General features: G+C 39.2%; 1 protein-coding gene across 1 annotated transcript in view; it reads left to right on the top strand.

Annotated features, from left to right (window-relative positions):
* The first annotated feature begins 11,631 nt into the window (after positions 1-11,631).
* Positions 11,632-13,771, top strand: part of LOC142384325 (copine-8-like) — a 30,429-nt gene continuing 28,289 nt past the window's right edge. Inside the window, exons 1-3 of the mRNA XM_075470491.1 lie at positions 11,632-11,681; positions 12,582-12,685; positions 13,273-13,377. Coding sequence (XP_075326606.1) covers positions 12,591-12,685; positions 13,273-13,377 — 200 coding nt within the window. The 5' untranslated portion in view covers positions 11,632-11,681; positions 12,582-12,590. The remainder of the gene's footprint in view (positions 11,682-12,581; positions 12,686-13,272; positions 13,378-13,771) is intronic.

Raw genomic sequence — 13,771 nt, 5'->3', positions numbered from 1 at the left:
TCAACTTCTGGCCTTAGATTTTCTGAGACAGCAGGCGCTGGGCTGGGGCTGCTACCTAGCTAGCAGCACACTTCATATGAAAAAGCCAGAGTGTTTTTGTCATTTCTTTTTGTTTTGAGACCTCAGCTGGGGGAGAGATTCACTCAGCACCGGCAAAGATCTCTGGAGCAGCTTTCTGCCCGCCGGACTCAACATGGCTCATCTGTCAAGCACTTTTATACACAAACACATACACACACACGCATAAACACTTTATACATCTTCCACTCTCTCTGCTTTGCTGTTTTTGCTGGCCAAGAGCTCATTTTCCCTAAACTGACTCCTCACTTGTGGTCTCCCTACAGCTATTAACAAGGTCGCAAGCCTCTTTAGATCTTGGGCACTAAGTGCAGGTAGTGCAGAATAGATGAATTGAATGGTAAAAATATATCAATAAGTGTGGTTGCTTTGTTTCTTTCACACTTTAGCTTAAAGCAGCCTGTGGAAGAACTTGAAATATGTTACAACCTAAGTAGATTATGCATCGTGTTTTTAGTTGCTTCTGTTGTACACACAAATAGGGCTGATACAACTTTATTTTGTTGTTGTGCATTCATCCTGTAAGGCCGGAGTGATAAAGATAATTGATAAAAAAAAATAAGAAAAATGCCCATCACTCTTTTTGAAAGCCCACAGTGAATATTCAGGTTACCATAGCATGGTAGTTTGGAAAAAGAAAGAAAACCCTCTTTCAATTCTTAGGTTTTACATGAAGAACAAAACGAAACAAAAAAAATCATCTGATTCTGACCAGGTCTTAAGATTAGATAAATAGAGTTTCAGATGAGCAGCAGCACATTACACGTAACACCATATTATTACTCATTGAACAAAAACAAGGCAAAATGCAAAAGCAAAGTGTGTGAAAAACTAAATACACCCCATGATTTAATAGATTGTAGAACCACCATTAGAAACAATTACTGTACTTGGAAAAATAATTTTCTGCAAAAAGTTATCAGTCTCTCAAATCAATGTGGAGGGATTTTGGTCCCGCATCTGAAAACAATCACATAGGCTTGGCCATTGCCTTATGGCACATTCCCTCATATTGCACTGAAAAGGAAACAGAAAACAACAGCCTTAGTGCATTATTCATTATTAATTGCAGTCTTTAATGCACTTAATGCACTTTAAGTGCATTATTAATATTTATTTTTGGGATAAAAATCTTTAGGGGGTTTGTTCTTGTTTATATTGTCCTGTATCTTCTGCCTGATGGCAGAAGCTCAAATAGGCAGCAACCTGGGTGTGATGAGTCTGAGTGAATATTTTGCCTTTTTCAGACAACCGGAATAGTAAATTGAAATGTTGGGAGAGGACAACCAATAGTTTTTTTTTTCCCGCTGTGGTGATGACCCTTTTGAGCACCTTCTTTTCTGCTTCTGTGCTGCTGCCATACCACACAATAACGCAGTATGTGAGCACATGGAGCACTGGTAGAAGGCCACAAGCAACTTCTAGGAGAGCTGGTTCTTCTTTAGGAGTCTTAGGAGGTAAAGTCTTTGCTGTGTCTTCATTGATAGCTCTGTGGGCAGCACTGTCGACAGATTGGATCAGGTTTGACTCTGTTGTTGAGTTGGACAAAATAGTAGTTTTTTTTTCACGTTTCACTGTCGCTTTTTTTTTTTTTTGCTTGAACAATATCTGAATTATTATTAAAATGTCAGAATATCAGCAAATTCAGTTTTTTTTAAACTAATTGTTTAATCTCTTAGCAGTTGTTTAAATGGTTTTAAGAAATGTTTGGAAACAGGAGAAGACGGGATAAATTTAGCCAGATGGACATCTCTTGGAATGTTACTGTTGGCATTTTCTTTGACTTAGTGAAGTTGGAATCTTTCACTAAATTAGAAAAATGAATAATATGGAGGACATCATATATATTTTTTCTCTATGAAACTCATAGCCTGCATTTTCATATGTTTTGTACATGCAGGACTTCCTGGGCCAGGCTTTCTGTACATTGGGTGAAATAGTCGGATCCCTGGGAAGCCGTTTGGAAAAACCTTTGATGTAAGTAGTACACCGCAGCATGCAACAAACAAGCAAGCGCAATCACACTAAATGCCTTCTTATATTTTAAGACACCACTCATAATTGAAAAGACTTCTACTGCAATAGTCTAATCAGGTAGTCACTATCATTTGGGGACCCAAAAAGCTTTTGGGGCTCATGTTTACCTTTTGGATTCAGTTTCTTAGAGGGTGTGAATTAAAGATTAGCATGACTTTTTAAGACCACTTGCCGCTGTTTGTCTTTGAAGCGAAGCAAAGCGGGGGCATGAAAATGGGCCAAGATGTTGATGAAAGCGTACACTATCTCCACCAGCCAAATGAGATTAATAGATAAACAGCAGCAGGCCTAATGACGGACTGTAAACATCTTGAGATGGTAAACAGTGTGCAGTGAAAAGGGACAGTTCCCAAAACGAGGCTGCCTGGTGGTGAGCTCCAAGGATGTTTTCTGCAGAAACCTCAACTGAACTGCAACCTCAGCTGAAGCCTGAGGAAATAATCAGAGACATTTGTAAATTAATAAATATCTGTCTCTGATTAGTGTAACAAAATAGTTATTAAACCTGTAGCCATTTAACGGATTTGACAGATTTCATACTGGCTGCTGAGTTTTTTTCTAGCTCAGGAAAATCCTCATGCGCAAAGGAAATCTTTCGTGTCTCAGTTTTCACATTAACGGTTCTCTTATTTTGAGTATCTAATATTCCCAAAAAATAATGAATAGAAATTAACTTTTACATTTTTACACAGTAGTGAGGGTTTCAATACTTAAGCAAAGACAGGAAGGACATACAACCCCTCACTGAAACAATGTTTGACTAAACTGAGGATGTTCCTTCAGCTTTTTTAATTGGATAAACAATTAAAAAAAATTTGTATTTCTAAAACAAAGTAAATGTGCTCTGTAGTCTGCAGTTAAAATAGAGTGCTTGCAGAGCTTAATGAGCTGTTGAACCGTGCTGATTTGCAGGAAACATGATCCCAACAAGAAACCTGTCAGTGGAAACAATGGAAAAGAAAAAGATGATAGAACTCGTTTAAGAAAGTAATTCAACTCAGAGCTGCATCTAAAATTTAAAAACCAAATGAGAAGACTGTAAAAGGGAAACATACAGGACAACCAAGGAAGACATGGAAGCATCAGGACAGAAAACTTCAAACAATGGGCCTCATGCAAGAACATTTTCGTATTCTTATTCTAAATTTCTCTTCGGAAAAGTGTGTGAATGACCTGCCAAAATGATGATTGCCACCCGTGCGTGTTTAAGTGCAAGTGCACGAGGATAGTAAATTTGTATACTCCACGCCCAAAATAATACCATATAAGGCTACGCTTCCTCTCTCCTGTGTCAGGAAGTGTTGAGTGTTGAGTCATGAGAATGGCATCAAGGCGCAAAAAGAACAACTTTTGCGGGCTCTGAGATGAAGTTCTGCTTTCAGAGATCCAAAAAGGAAAATCTGTTATTTTTAGCAGTGCCAGCAGTGGGGAGCTTACGACTGGATTGGGACACACGCGATCTGTCTCCAATCTCCCTCTGAAAGGTTCCCGATCCAAGGGTGGTGAGGATCTGGACGTGTGGTGGAATTGGGTTTGATCGGCGTGTTTCTCTCGGGAGTTCTGGCTTTAGCAAGCTGCATATTTGCACCAGACCAGTCTTTTGCCATCTAAATCGCCATTCGTCCGTCTGATATCTACACTCTCGGAACACACGCTCTCTTCCAAGAGCCTGACACGCTAATGGCCCTGTCACACTGTTGCGTATGAGTTGCGTATGAAAATTAATAATATAATTTTCATACGCACGAAAAGTCCTTGAAAATAATGAATTGTGCGTATACTTACCGTATTGAACCTATGAGTAGCTTATGGTCAGCGTATTGACAGCGTATGGCCAGCGTATGTCAGCGTATGAACAACGTATAACCAGCGTACTCTGCGTATGACTAGAGTATGAGTAGCATATGAACTGTGCATGCCCAGCGTACGTTTCAACGCGCCTATATCAGCAGCCTTTCCACATTGCTCCATTATTGCAGTAGACGACGCGCTATCAACATCTCTCGAGACATTCATCTCGATCATGCCTCCCAAGAAGCAATCGTTGTTTTCCCGGGCCCTGGGCCGAGGTCGAGGAAAAGGCAAAAAAACACAAGAATCATTCTCACCCAAACCTGCTGAAATGCCTGATGTACCTGCGGCTGATGAGTTACATGCTTCTGAGCGATCAAGATCCCCAACTCCTCCTCCTGACCGCTCCCGTGAATCGTCGGTTGCCTCAGATATGTCAGTTGCCGCCTCCATCTCCGCCGGGCGGAGATGGAGGCAGCAGACGCGCGGAGGCTATAAATACGCTAGCTGTACGGTACACCTTCATGCCAATGTATGGCAACTTATGTCCAGCGTTCTCGACCTATCAGTAACGTACCTATATCGTACCTCTAGCGTATTTAGCGTATGCCAAGCGTATGCTTAGCGTATTAACCATACGCACAAAAGTTTTGAGCATGTTCAAAAATGTATTTCTGCCTCAGCGTATTCCAGCGTGCTTGAAACGTATACAACCTATGCCTAACGTTCCCCTAGCGTATGTCAGCGTATACCAGCGAATGAGTGATAATTTTCATACGCTGGCATACGCTAGTGCCATACGCAACAGTGTGACAGGGCCATAAGGCAGAAACAGAAGTCAATGTTTGTGACCGAACTATAAGAAATCAAAAGGTGGTTTTGTGATGCTGAAGTAATTTTTCAAGATGATGATTCAGCACAGAGCTGAGAGTGTTCAAACCTTTCTTCAGGAAAGACATATAAACTTAATGATATGGCCAGCAAACAGTACGGATCAAAATCAGATTCACAATTTATAGTAGAAATTGAAAATAAATTGGTCAATGACAAGGCTCTATCCTGCAAATATGATCTGTCAACTGCTGTACAAGAAGGTGAAAGTTAAAAAAATCCTAAATACAGCAGTGATCCTTTACAAATGTTATTAATCTTTTACATTCTGTTTAATTTAAATGCTTGTGTCGAGTTTTGCTTTTGCAAAAGATCTAATCTATCTAATAATACATTGACAAACAGTTGAAAAGTTAAACAATTCCAAATTTAAAAGAAAACATTAAAGACAATTCAAGGCAAACGTCAAAATTTCCATGAAACAGCAAGTGGGGATCTATTGGCATCCATAATTTTACATGTTTCCTGTAAAAACAGAAGTTATTGGGACAATCTGGTCTCTAAAAGCCAAGTCTGCTCTGATTGGTCAGTGTCCCTGGCCTGAACAGGCAAAAAAAAAAATTATTTTCCGCTGTGCTCAATTTTGAAATCTGAGAAAGTGTTTCATCTTGTCTATCAGTGTTCGGCCACATGTTTTGGAGTGTATCTGGCATGTAGCACAAGACAGATTAAACATGCAGAAAAACTGTATTAACAGCATAACCATAATCCCCAAAACCATAAAACTTCTAACCCAATCTTTAAAGAAAACACATTTCCCAACACCTCAGCATTACTTATGGAGCAGCACTTCAGTCCTCTGCTCCTGAGTTGACTGAATACAAGTTGCTTTTGCCCTCCTCCTGAAGCAGTAAGCCACCAGTATTCTAGCCATCACCTTATCCCCATGTCCCCCCCTGATGTCCAGTCTATAGGTGTGTGTGTCTTAGTGAGAGAAAGAGAAAGAGAAACCAAGTGAGCTAGAAGAAAGTGACTCTACTGGAAACTACATCCATTACTGTCTGACTGACTGACTGCCTGTGTGTGTGTGTGTGTGTGTGTGTGTGTGTGTGTGTGTGTGTGTGTGTGTGTGTGTGTGCGTGCGTGTGTGTGTATGGCAGAGTCAATGAGCACTTGCAACTCAGTGAGTCTGCTGAAGAATGATACACGAGAAATATGATGTAAGAATGTGTTTCCATTTCCGAATTATGTAATCACCTCTGGCTGCAGTCATTCACTGTTTCAAATCTGTGTGTATTTTTGTGTAGTCGTGCGTGAGTCTGTGCACACGACACATACATGTTTTATTTTTAGCTCTTTTGAACGTTACATGAAGGTATTTTTAGGTAGTCTTTATTATTCCGTCGGGACTGATTTTCCGTGTCAGTCTGAGGAACTGTGTATTCGTGTGCTCTGTTCTTACACTCTTCAAGAAAAGCAAGTTCTGCTCAGTCAAGTGGCTGTACAAAATACAAACAGAGATAAAACAACAAGTAAAACAGAAAAGACAATGCATTTGATAACATATTTTGTATAATCGGTATTAATATTACAAGACTAACAGGTCTTTCCAACAAAGCAACAACAAACGTCTCCGAAGAGAATAATTAAAAGAAAAGTATTGTTATGATATGTATTCACCCCTTTGCTAAGAAACCTTTGATTATAATCTAGTGCTGACAACTATCTTCAGAAGTGACATTATTAGTCCCATAAGTCCATTCAAAGTGTTGCAAGATCTCAGTTTATATACACCTGATGTGAAAGGATGTGGTCTGGAGTTACAAAATAATATCAGCAACTCTGAATATTCCTCAGAGTACCATTAAATACATTGTTAGAAAATGGAAAGTGTAGCACCACAGCAAACCTGCCAAGAAAGGCCAAACCACTAAAACTCACAGAGCAGACAAGAAGGGTGTTCATCAGAGGGAACAAAGAGACCGAAGTATCCCCTGAAGGAGCTGCAAAGCTCCACAGTAGAGATGGAGTGTCTGTGTGGAGCATCACTTTAAGCTCAAAGCTGGACGTTTTGGGGGAGTGGTCAGAAAAAAGCTACAATGGAAAAACACAAAGAAGAAGAGACTACAACAATGACGATTGGTCAGTTTATTGGACTACCGTCCTTGTCCCAGCATACACGCATGGGAGTGGAATGTCCAACGTGTGAGGAAACGCTTATGACATTCTGCTGATTCTAACCTTCTCTGTGGGAGATCATCATACATGTGAGAATATCCAAATTCACTGCATAGACGTTTTCTTTGCGTTACTTGAATGGTGAATTTGTCTGATGGATATTGTTAGAAGACAGCGACAGCATGGAAACACTTTAACCGACCAAGAGTTGACACGTAGTTTTCATTGGGCCGATTTTGGGATCACAATTTCTGACGAGTTTAGTCTTCTGACAAAAGAAACAAAAAGATATGTGAATGAGAGCAGCCTGGGAATTTGGAAGTACTAATCGACACTTGCGCTTATTTGTTTTTACAAAAAGCTTTGAAATGATGGAAGATGGATCCATTGTTCAGATGTTTGTGCCCTTTAAAGCACGGTGGTGGCAGCATCATTCCGTGGGGACGTTTTTTTCCATCACCCGATCAATCTGGTTTCAATTCAGCTGTTTCAGTTTTCACAGAGCTGAGACTGGGAAGGAGGTTTAGGTTTCAGCATTAGAATGACCCTAAAAATAAACACCCTCTGAGCGGCCTAGTCAAAGAATCTGTGGTTAAAAGATCGCTGTGCACCAGCAGATCACATCCAGCTTCAATGAGCTGGAGCAGCTCTGTCCTCTTGAGGATTGGGTAAAAATCCCAGTGGTTTGGCACGTCATACTTATAGACAGCCCCAAAATGATTTGCAGCTGGAATGGCTGCACAACAGGGCTCTACGAAGTCATAATTCTTGTTAGTTTCACAATTTTTACACCTCTGTAGTGATAGGCATTTTAATTCTAGGTTGTAAGGCAATAAGATAGGAAATATGCCAAATAAAAAGGGGGTCAGTACTTTTGCAAGCACTGTATCAGGCTTACTACGGTGGAACACCACAACAGATGCATCACATCATGTTTGCTTAATAATTTATACCCACCCAAGGCACTTCCCAGATGCAGTGTACAGACAAAATATGGTGCACATGTATGTAGTGAATGTAATGAAGTGGGAAGACATAATGAGTAAGAAAAAAGTATGAAGTAGTCACTATTTCAGTGTCCCGGTGCGGGTAATGCTCCCTAAAAGCACTTCAGTTATAAAGAATAGATCTTGACCTTGATGCAGGCTTGGTGGAGGATGGCACTTTATTGTCTTCTTCTGTCTAGAATATGAAAACTAGGCTCTTTTACACATATAGTAGGGACAGGTGATATGTGAAGGAAAGGGGATTGCAATCTAAAAATCCATTTCAGTGATACTTGCTGAACCATGTGCAGACTTTCAGACTCATTCTCATTTCAGTCAACAACCTCTCATTCAGCTCTTCATTCTTACAGGAACTTGATTCTTCTTCTCTTCGCAACTATCCATCTTTTTTTTTTTGTTTCTCACCATTTCTCTATCTGCCCCTTACTTGGCAATCTCTTTGTTTATAGAGCAAATTAATTTCGCTGACTGCCTCCGCCGTTCATCAAAGGATGGCATTGAGTCTCAGGTGATGGGAGTTTCAAAGCTTTGCTTCAATTTGCCAGCAATTTCTCAGTTTTGTTGTTTTCTTTCTGTGTCGTTACTGGATAGTACTTGGCCAAATTAAATTATCTTTGCCCTTCCATCGTTCTGAATCGGGCCCGGAGTCTGTGGCATTCATTTGGTCTATTTTTAGAGGCCAGTCTCCCTTGGCTTTATTGGCTAAATATTATGCTTCGCCTGCTCAGGATACAAACAAATATTGCAACCGAAATGTCACTGGATCTGCTTACATTATCCGGATGTTCTTTGCTGAGGGTTTTAATTCAACTTTAATTATTATTTATTTAGACCGTCTGACAATGGTTGAAATGAGAGACACAAAGAAGAGAAATTAAATTATAGGTCTGCAGAGATCTTAGTTTAAATTGTTAGATTGTTTGAATACTACATTGTATAATATCTTATTTAAAGAATTATTTTGATACTTTGTCTTAGATTTTTACATCTTGAATACTATTAGTATAAATGCTTAAGTAATTCCTTATCATATGTCGTGAATAGACCCTACATTAAGAGAAAAAAAGAAGAAAGTGTGTCATTTACATTGACTAAGTGTCATTACAGTGCAAAGCCTACGGAGAATGCAGAAATGGTAGCATTGCGCATAGACCTGAGAAAAAGCTTTTACTGTATACAGTATGTACCTGTGCACCATCAATATGATTATGCTACCCCATTTCTATACAAAGATGGGATACTGTAGAATATGAAAAACAGAAGATGAGATGAGAGATCTGAATATAACAAAATGCAATGGGTTACAAATAATTCAAATCCAACATTTAATTTAGAATAGTAACACAAATCAAATGTTGAGACTGAGAATGGTTTTTGTTTTTTTAAGAAATGCTTTTTTCGTTGTTTTTTTTTCCAAATTTGATGCCAGTAAGACTTTATAAGAAAAAGTTGAGACAGAAGCAACAAAAGACTTTTTGAAATAAAATTGGCCACATTTTAGTCTCATGTTTGGGTGCCTATAGGTAGCTTTATTAATCCCTACTGTGGAAATTAGTTTGTCACTAATACAGACAACAATAAAACATATCTTTTAAAAAACGTGACCTCTTCTAGGACAAAACACTTTTGTTAGCCTGCAGGTAAATCCTCATTATCCAATTACTAAATGACCTTCTGAGGCCATTAAAAACATTGGGACATGGATGTTCTCCAAAATACAATGCTGCCTTCGATCCTGTGGGATTCCATGTCATCACAAATAGCTTTGCCAACTTCCCCCATTCTGAATTTGCCAAAAGCACTTTGAAAAATGTGATCTTTTCCAGTGGATATTGAAGATTTACCGCATCAGGAAGTTGTTTAAACAAACATAATAAATATCTTATCACGCATTAGCGCAGGTTTTATTATTTATTTTATTATTGTAAAAGTCTGTTGCTCACAGGCTTTTATTTTGTAAAAGTCTGTTGCTGTCTGCTGCGGAACCGGAAAAGAAAGTAATTGGCGGATCCACCAAACATGGAGAAGGGTACGGAACTTTTACTCGGCCATTTTCTTTTTAAAGGTCTTCAAGATGGACGGAACCAAAGTCATCTGTAAACACTGCCAAGTTGAATTGTCTTATCGGTGTAGTAGTTCCAGTCTAAAATATCTCTTAAAGGCAAAACACACAACTGATACCAGCAAGTCATTCAATGAAACAGACAGTGGAGCGAGGCTTCTACATAAAAATGCTGATGTTAAAAGTGTGTTTGCCCAACAAATGTTATGGCACTTTCATTCATATGGCAGCACATTTCAAATAAAACTAAATGCTAAAAGCTATACACTCCTTTTGAATTCATTTTTGGATTTTACGTACAAATGCGATTAATCAGGGAAATCATGTGATTAATTAGATTAAACATTTTAATCGTTGCCCAGCCCTATTTTTGGATGTGGAAAATATTCATGCATTGCACTCTTATCATATCATTGATAATGGTGGGAAGCCTGGTCAGTTAGCGTAACAATAATCAAAACCTGCTGGTTTTTGCAAATAAAACGCGGTCAACTCAAACGTGAAGTCATTCCCAGCCCCGACTTCTCAGATGTCAAGTACAGGTGTTGGCAGGACACGGATGCGGACTCCAAGGGTGTAAAGCAAACTTGGTTTATTAACAAAACAACAAAAGTCAAAACAATGGCGCGGCTGACCCGGATGACAAAACTAGACTAGGGAAACAAAACATGAGCATGAGCGAGACAAAAACAAAAGACGTGACATGACATGGCAAAAAAAACACTAAGCTTTTAGTCGTGGCGTGGCGTGGCGTGGCGTGGCGTGGCGTGGCGTGGCGTGGCGTGGCGTGGTAAATGAGCAATAAAGTCACAAAGAGTCTATGGTGAGACTATCACTAAGTAGCTGTCCTGATCGTTTTATTCATTCTAATAAAAAGTGTGTTGCAGACATTTTGAGACTCTTAGAAGATTTGATCCCTCTGAATGACTGTGAGGAAAAAACGTTAGATCATTTAAGTATCTCTTTATAAAGAATATCAAAGAATTTAAGAATTTTACCATCTTAAAGTGTAATTGTACCCCCAGCTGAAGGTGTACTGCACTGAGATGCTTAGCAAAAACTAGCTAAATAGTTAGTCTTCATAAGCTTCGATACCCATTCATATTAAATAAGAAGTTGAATCCTAATTTACGACGGGTACTGTGTATCTAAAAATTTGTGCAGTGTTTTACAGAGTCCAACCACCTCCTATTAGAGGGCATGATTTAGTTTAGTGCAGCTCGTAAAACACAGTTAGGTGTGCAGTACCACTTAAAAAGATTCAGGGAATCCAGAGATATCTTTGTATGCAGGAGACAAGGCCAGAAAACAGTATTGATTGTTTGTTATCTTTGTGTCCTCAGGCAGCACTGCATTTTTTTTTTAAAAGGGGGGGAAACCAACAACGCACTGCTCTGCAATGTAACTTAATCACCATTGACTGATTTTATGATTATCTTGCTGGCATCAAATTTAAAATCAGCGTTTGATTTTCACTTTTGACATTTGGTTTGTTTACATTTAATATGGGATTTTTGATAGTTAAAAAAGGATTCGTAGAAATGTACCTTTTCAGGTAGAAAAGAATTTTGATCTGTCAGTGTTCTATTTTTATTTTTCTCTTTCTCTATCTTTTTTTTTTTTTTTTTACTAGTGGAATCCCAGGAAAGAAATGTGGCACCATCATAGTGAGAGCCGAGGAGCTGAGCAACTGCAGGGTGAGAATCAGTTTGTTCGCCTTCTAACTGATTTACAGTGGAACCCTCAGACTTCCCGACACAGTGCACTACTTAGCTAAAGCTTTTGGTTCTTATTTCTTCCTGACTGACATCACAATTCTGCTCTCAGTGACAATTTAAAGGAATTTTACACACTTGCAAGTTAATTTGGCTGCCACATGTATTGGAGTTGGGGTATGTCTCAAGATAGATGCAGCAGACAGATCTTTGTGATGTGATACCAGAAAGATTTGTTCAATTTGAGTTTTTTTTTTACTACATCACCATGAAATCCTCAAACAGTGCTTCCCCTGCTTTCTTTGCTGTACTCTACTATTTATTCAACATATCTGTCATGATTTTGGCACACAGGAGGTTCGGAGTTGTTTTATGTCTGTTAGGCCTGGAGGCAAAACATTTTTATTCATGGTGCTAGCTGTTAGCCAGTTCAAGTGGACTGGATTTCAGTTCAAGATTAAGCGCACAGTTTTGAAATAAAGTCGTCATTTGAACTTTGTGCTGAGACTGTGACTGAATCTTTTCAATTCCTTCCTTCTTTAGAAGGGACAAAGCTTCCTTTAAGCATTTGGGAAACTGATATTTCTGGAAAAAGCTCTTGCCATTCTGGGCCAGCTTTGTGCTTCTGTCACCTGTAAAAATACAGATTTTTAGTTTCAGAGGGTCACAAGATGAATACATTTCTTTATATTATCCACTTTAACTATAATTCTGAATATATGCAGAGCTGATAAATATAAGTTCTTAGCTGACAGACTTGATGTGCCGTATATCTCCTAATCGTCATTAAAACTTGTTCTGGTATCAGCAGATCACGGTGTGTGCCATTTCAGCAGACTTCAAGCTCTGTAACGTACGTTTTGATTCCTCCCTCCTCTTTAGGAATCGGTGATGCTACAGTTTTGCGGCAACAAGCTTGACAAGAAGGACTTCTTTGGAAAATCTGACCCATTTCTAGTTTTTTACCGCAGTAATGAAGACGGATCGTAAGTTCCCTATGCTATTTATGGACATCAATTTGCTGAATAAAGAAATGCAGCTGTCTTAATTGGACTGTGAGCATGCTTCAAAAGCTCCTGTGGAGGATATTGTATCTAAACTGTCTACTGGGATGTTACATAATGCCCTATGATGTATATATTGTATGAGATGCCCTGCATCCATCATCAAGAGGAAACAGTAGATGAGCAGATAAAATAGGAGAGAGTAGACAACATGAAAAGCTGAATATGCAAAGGATGGATGAGATGGAGTAAAAGGAAAACTTTGTACATGGAGTTTTCTTTGCCCTGCAGATGCTTTTATTCAAGTTGACTTCGGCATCTCACACTTAACACATTCTCTTTCAGTGCAGCTGGGTATTTACTGATGCAGCTTAAATGTTCTGCTGCAGGGTATAACAGCAACTTGGTTGACAAAGAGCCAGTCTAGATGCCACATGAAAAGAACAGGAAGTAGCTTTAGCAGCAAATGATCAAAATGCTTCCATAGTGATGGAGAAGTGCCCACATGGTTTTGTTCTCAATTTTTGGGCTATAGTTATCATCTGTTAATACTTTTGTATGTGTCACAGGTATACCATCTGCCACAAAACAGAAGTGGTGAAGAATAATTTGGATCCAGTGTGGCAGGCTTTTAAAATTCCTGTCAGGGCGCTGTGCAATGGAGACTATGACAGGTACAAATTAACAGAGCAGCAATCCTGCAAACACAAGTGTTAAATAAATGATTACAGCTTGATTTAAAAGAGAGAGACGAAGACTTGACTCTTAAAGTGCTATGAAGTAGGAATTTCTGTTTGCAAATACCAAGCTCACCTTCTGATAGTTCACAGGTACGGTGCTAACATACCTGCAAACTTTAGCAACAGAACGAGATGAGGTGCTGCTATGTGCCTGACAGTGCAAAGAATGCGATCAAGAAACTAGCAAGGAGAGTTACATGCCATCGTGCTGTGTGTTACATCTCTAACAACATAAAGTAATGGCCAAGCAAGCAAAGCTTGGCAAGCACTAACATTCCTCAACTGAAATAGCTTATTGGTCAACTGGTTGCTTATGTAGCTCAGAGAC

This window comes from Odontesthes bonariensis, chromosome 7 (assembly GCF_027942865.1).
Source record: "Odontesthes bonariensis isolate fOdoBon6 chromosome 7, fOdoBon6.hap1, whole genome shotgun sequence".
Classification (NCBI taxonomy): domain Eukaryota; kingdom Metazoa; phylum Chordata; class Actinopteri; order Atheriniformes; family Atherinopsidae; genus Odontesthes; species Odontesthes bonariensis.
This window is presented reverse-complemented; position numbering and strand designations above follow the sequence as displayed.